This window comes from Zalophus californianus, chromosome 4, assembly GCF_009762305.2.
Source record: "Zalophus californianus isolate mZalCal1 chromosome 4, mZalCal1.pri.v2, whole genome shotgun sequence".
In the NCBI taxonomy this organism is placed as follows: Eukaryota; Metazoa; Chordata; class Mammalia; order Carnivora; family Otariidae; genus Zalophus; species Zalophus californianus.
In genome coordinates, this window is record NC_045598.1 from 84,794,921 (window position 1) to 84,801,081 (window position 6,161).

General features: G+C 48.2%; 1 protein-coding gene across 1 annotated transcript; it reads left to right on the plus strand.

Moving 5' to 3' along the window:
* The first annotated feature begins 734 nt into the window (after window positions 1–734).
* On the plus strand, window positions 735–3,229 carry GPR88 (G protein-coupled receptor 88). The gene is made up of 2 exons (XM_027607236.2): window positions 735–1,430; window positions 1,860–3,229. The coding sequence occupies exon 2, from the start codon at window positions 1,929–1,931 to the stop codon at window positions 3,081–3,083; it is 1,155 nt and encodes a 384-aa protein (XP_027463037.1). The 5' UTR covers window positions 735–1,430; window positions 1,860–1,928; the 3' UTR covers window positions 3,084–3,229.
* Window positions 3,230–6,161: the final 2,932 nt, after the last annotated feature.

The window sequence follows — 6,161 nt, forward strand, 5'->3', positions numbered from 1 at the left end:
AAAGGACTCAGGCTGTAGGATCTAGAACTACAGCACGCATTAGGCAGAGGAGGTACGTTTCTATTGTCAGAACTAGGGAGGAGAAATGTTAAATTTATGTGTGGGGATTCACGGAAAGTTTGAAAAGAAAGGGCCTTGGAAGTCACTGAGTGAAAACTTTTTTGACCCATCACAAGACCGGTTGGTGGATGCTCAACTTAGAACTCAGGTGTCCTGAAACCCCATCGACCATTTTTTCCATTATGCCATGTTACCATATTCCATACTGAGTTCAGTTTTCAAATAAATGATTTTCGCAGTGAAAATCGATTTATGGGGCGGGGGGGGGGAAGGATGGCTTTTATGGAGAATTTCCCATGCAGAATAATTAAATAAGAGCTTGCGTCAAAGAAGTTTCCAACATCTGACTGCAAATCTCCATCTAAGACCGACCACAAAATAAATTCTCAAGAGCCATCTTTGTCATGCACACTGGATTATTCAGGTTTCTTTCTTTCTCCCCGACACCTACTTTTAACTTGACCATTTCATTTTTACCCTCTAACCATTTCATTCCTGAACACAAGCCAAACTCCAGAAAGGAGTTTGGTGATGAGAATAAAATCAAAATGATAATTTAAATGGAGACTTGGGGATTTTCTGTGGATAATTACCGATGTCCCACCTTACCAAAGAAAAAACAAATTTCATTTAGGTTATAAAGTAATTCTCTCTGCAAGTGTGGGATGGAAGAGATCAGTCCTGGGTACTGGGAGTATATTCATCCCTCGGAAAAATCTTGCCACAGAATGCACGGGGCTAGGATGAAATATATTAGGAGTATATTAAATTTTATTCAAACACGGATGAGAGGAATAAAAAACGAAGGGAAGAAAAATGAGGCAGGGTGAAAAATAAGGTGATTGAGAGAAAGAGAGAAAAGACAGAGAAACTTGTTAATTACAGGACTTTCTGAACAAGATATTTTTTTCCTTCCACAAGATAGAAGCTATTGAATAATTCATGCCAAGCGTGGAAAGGCTGCCTTTTCCCTGGGTGATGTATAAGTGAGCACGAGAGAGCTTCGTGTGGGTTCACCGCATCAGCCACCACTCTTGCTTCTGAGCACCGGGTGCTCTCCTCTTGAGCTCAGCTTCTGCTTTTGCAGCCAAGCATCCCTGCTTCTGCTCCCTGCCTGCCCATCCTTCTGGGCTTGCAGCCTGCCACTTGACTTTCCCCAGCCTTGCTGCCAGCTGAGAAGTCTCCTTGCAGCTGCCGATTTCTGCCTAGGACCATGTGTGTGGATGCTGCTTGGGAGAAGCGAGCACTTGCTCCTGGCACCGATCCCAGCTGAGTTTCTCCTGTTGATTTTGGGACCACAGATGCTGCTGTGAGGAGGTATTTCCTGGCATCCCTGCCTCCGCGACTGCCAGCCAAGGACCAGCCCAAAAGTAAGGTAACCCCCAACTCCTCTCCCCTGGCATTTTCCCCAGCTGGGATATCTCTGGTTTCTCCTGGAAACTAGGGGCTCTGTCTGGCAATATTCCCAAGTGTGTGTGTGTGTGTGTGTGTGTGTGTGTGTGTGTGTGTGTGTGTGTGTGTGTGTGTGTGTATGTGCGCGCGCGTGCACGTGCGTGTTTGGGGGCAGAATAGGAGACTCTTGGTATTGCTCTGTCCCAGGGCTTGGGCTTCCCTGGTGCCTGCTGAATGCAAAGAGGCCTTTCCCCTGGCACTGGAGACATTTCCGAGGCAGGCACCTGTCATCTGCCACCCCCGTCCTCCTCGAGCTCCCTCTCTCCCCCTCCCCCAGCCCATTATTCGGCTTCAGCCTCTCGTGTCGGTGGCAGACGGCTGAAGGGATGTCTCTGCCCTCCCTGCAGGCGGGCGTCAGGATGGGCCACGCTGTGAGAAGCTGATGTTAGCAAGCGAGGTGTGAAGAGTTGGCCAGAATGACCAACTCCTCCTCCACGTCCACGTCCTCCACCACCGGGGGATCGCTGCTGCTGTTCTGCGAGGAAGAGGAGTCGTGGGCGGGCCGGCGCATCCCCGTGTCCCTTCTGTACTCGGGCCTGGCCATCGGGGGCACGCTGGCCAACGGCATGGTCATCTATCTCGTGTCGTCCTTCCGAAAGCTGCAGACCACCAGCAACGCCTTCATCGTGAACGGCTGCGCCGCCGACCTCAGCGTCTGCGCCCTCTGGATGCCGCAGGAGGCGGTGCTCGGGCTCCTGCCCACCGGCTCGGCGGAGCCCCCCGCGGACTGGGACGGCGCCGGCGGCAGCTACCGCCTGCTGCGGGGCGGGCTGCTAGGCCTTGGGCTCACCGTGTCCCTCTTGTCCCACTGCCTGGTGGCCCTGAACCGCTACCTGCTCATCACTCGGGCGCCTGCCACCTACCAGGCGCTGTACCAGCGGCGCCACACGGCGGGCATGCTGGCGCTCTCCTGGGCGCTCGCCCTGGGCCTCGTGCTGCTGCTGCCGCCCTGGGCGCCGCGGCCCGGCGCCGCGCCCCCGCGCGTCCACTACCCGGCGCTGCTGGCCGCGGCGGCGCTGCTGGCGCAGACGGCGCTGCTGCTGCACTGCTACCTGGGCATCGTGCGCCGCGTGCGCGTCAGCGTCAAGCGGGTCAGCGTCCTCAACTTCCACCTGCTGCACCAGCTGCCCGGCTGCGCCGCCGCCGCCGCCGCCTTCCCGGGCGCCCAGCACGCGCCGGGCCCGGGTGGTGCGGCGCACCCGGCGCAGGCCCAGCCTCTGCCGCCCGCGCTGCAGCCGCGGCGGGCGCAGCGGCGTCTCAGCGGCCTGTCGGTGCTGCTGCTCTGCTGCGTCTTCCTGCTGGCCACGCAGCCGCTCGCGTGGGTGAGCCTGGCCAGCGGCTTCTCGCTGCCCGTGCCCTGGGGCGTGCAGGCGGCCAGCTGGCTCCTGTGCTGCGCCCTGTCCGCGCTCAACCCGCTGCTCTACACGTGGAGGAACGAGGAGTTCCGGCGCTCCGTGCGCTCCGTCCTGCCCGGCGTCGGCGACGCGGCGGCCGCCGCCGCTGCCGCCACGGCCGTGCCCGCGGTATCCCAGGCGCAGCTGGGCACCCGCGCCGCCGGCCAGCACTGGTGACCCGGCCCCCGCCCGAGGGAAGCGGGGATGCGGGCCTCCACCGTCCTTGGCCAGCATCACCTCCTGCCCTTGTAAAGTACCCGCTGGCGGAACGAAGACTCCTGCAGGCCGAGCCCAATATATCGCTGCGAAGATTTCGCCTTCGACACCAGTGGGATACCTGGGAACCAAGGTCTCTCCCTAAATGGAGTCCCCGAAGTCATTTTGAACAGCCACCTGGTTTTTAGCCTTTGTTTCTGTGTTTTAGAGCAATCCTAAAGTCAAGACGCCGGAAACTTCAAGAACTTGCTACCCTGACATTTTAAAAGAACAGGTTAATTTATTTCAGCACTGTTTTTGAAAAGAGCTTTGATAACGTATTACCGTATTACCGTTCCCACCTTCATCGTCTTATAATAGAGATGAAGCGCCTCGAGTGCGCATAAGCCAAAGGAAATAATATTGATGAAGGAAATAAAATTTAAGAAGTATTTTAGAAAGTAACTTATCTTTGATGATGCTTCTCTTATGATTTAGCCTTTGTATGAACCTGAAGAATGAAGCCACAGATGTGCACACCAGTATGAGTTGCCATTAAGACCTCAAGCCCTTTATTCTTAAAAGGGTTTTTATAAAGTCAAATCATTGCCGAATGAGATAGAATCTTAGCCAGTGAGAAAAGAGAAAACAGATTTATTACTTTACACCTGTTTTTGCACTTCTAAGACTGAACATTGGCATTAGGTGTTAAAGTGAAAATTTCCCCTTGTGCTGATTGATGGTCTGAGGCAGCGATGGAATTTTTGAAAACAAATAAGGGGGTTATCCATTTTAGGTACCAGTTTCATGTTTTCTATAGCATGCACACTTGTTGCTACCTTCGTTTTGTAATCAGTTTACTTGCCTTATGAGTGTGACTGCAGCTTTGAACATTCTGTACTATAATGGTTGCTAAGGAGAATAAGTCCTTCTGTTTTCTCTTTAACATTTAAAATATCTCAATGCACATGATATAATTAAACACTAGTAATACCATGACTGCATAGCTAATCTTAGCTGCTATTGCATGCTCCTAGATGCTAGAACTTACTGGGCATGTGGTATATACTAAGGCAATACCCATTAGACAAGGACATTTTACTTCTTCCAGACACCAGAAGAAGTGGCTTTCAATTATTTGAAAAAGAAACACGGAGATACCCTGGCTACCTACGGTTCTTGTCTTGACCCAATTTATGAGAAACTCCCAGTTGGGACTTTAACTTGCAAATGGAACCACAGTCAAGATGGATCAATAGTAATGGTTTTGGCTCTGCAAAGCAGTCTGTTCTCTTTTAGGGTTTAGATAAGCCGCATATTAGAAACCAACACCGGTTTTTATGTAGTTTGCCTATATATGACCATGACACTTGACATTAATATTGTGTCTGTTGAAGGAGGTGTAATAAACTCAGTTATAAATAGCAAACAGTTCAAATGGGAATCTGTTTTAAAATGTATGATTTGAGGCTTGTCTTTGGTTTACTAAATTTATTTAGAAATAGCTGAAATGCAAAATCATGTGAAATCACTTTGTGAAATTAAAATGGGAAAAAAGTAATTGAAGATAACCATCTGTTAACATTATGACTGCTAACTACATCTAATCTGGGGCCGAACAACCTCAATTAACTGTGTAGTTCGGAACAAAAAGAACTTGCTTTGTTGCACTCTTGAACATCGTAAGTTAGGATAGTGGGAACCTGCGTGCATTTGAATAATCATGGGAGTTGCAGGAAACTTAGACATGTTTGTAGTAAAACAAAACAAATATGTTCATTACCAATAATAGGTCAGCAGTCATTGTATTAATCTCTCCCCTTTGTGCATGTACCATTTCTCTCTCACTAAGGTTTCATCTATTCCCATTTTCCTTGATTCAAATATTTAATTATGATTCAAATGTTTAATTAAAGTTCAGACAACTATTTCTCTGAGTTTTTTCCTTCTGTCTCTGGTCTTCTTGCATATCTCCTTGAGAACACTGTAACAGAGGACACTGTATTCCAAAGCACTAGTGATGAGAATCATTTCTTTGTTTTGGCTCTATTTAGTTTTTTTTTTTTTTCATTTCTCAAATTATTTCTACCTTATATAATTAAATAGGGTTGTATGCCAGCATTAAAAAGAAATAGGTGTGATTTCCTTTCTGTAAACATAACTGAGTTGGGGGATAGGTTGCAACAACAACAGAGAACTGAAGATTTTCCTGTGGGGGGTGGGGCTGGGGGACAATTTTCTAAATTTCTATCAAAGAGGTCTTCTTTTAATCAGGCCTTTATTTTTGTTTCTCACTGGGGATGCTGCAAATGATGTCTCCTGCTGATCCCCAAAGCATTTGCCACACACAGAAACTTAGCTTTTCAAGTACCTGGTATCTTCCAGTGTTTCTGGTTAACACCGAGAACCAGCTTATGCTGGCTCAGTGCCATTTGAGAGAACTACTTTAGGTTATATTTACTGGTAATTAACTCCACAGGACTGATTCACTTTTAATTTCAAAGTAGCAATGATGTGTCTAAAAATGCCTTACTAGGGCAATAGCTGGAGTGTTGGAGTTACTGCTTTTACAAATTAAGTTAATGGAGATTGTGTTCTTATTTAAATGAAACCACATATTATCCACTCAGGAATAAAATATCCTAATTGCTATTGTGGGCTGCCCTACTTTGCTTTTTCTACTTTTTTTTTCTTTAGATGTATGCCTGTTAAGACACATGGCACCTGCAGTCCACCCCACCCCACCACCCCCCACTTACACTTTAATGACTAAATTCTAGGATGTAATGGGGATTACTCCTAGCACTTCTCTCCTTCCAAAATGAAGTATTTTTCTTCATAAACGATAATTCTGTCATACAAAGGCATCCACAGGTGGTTTTTGTTTTAAACACCACAGGGCTTTAACTCTGATAGAGAAAGCCCTTGAAAAGATCTGCTCACCAAGAGAATGTTGGTCTGCTTTGTGGCCTAGGGGTTCAATGCATCCCTGTTCTTCTGATGACAACCATCCTGGTCAACTTCATTGTTTCATGTGTAAACTTTATTCCACTCCCCCAG

Bases quoted from the DNA above. Each gene is read 5' to 3' on its own strand.
- GPR88 (XM_027607236.2), top strand. From the start codon at position 1,929: ATGACCAACTCCTCCTCCACGTCCACGTCCTCCACCACCGGGGGATCG.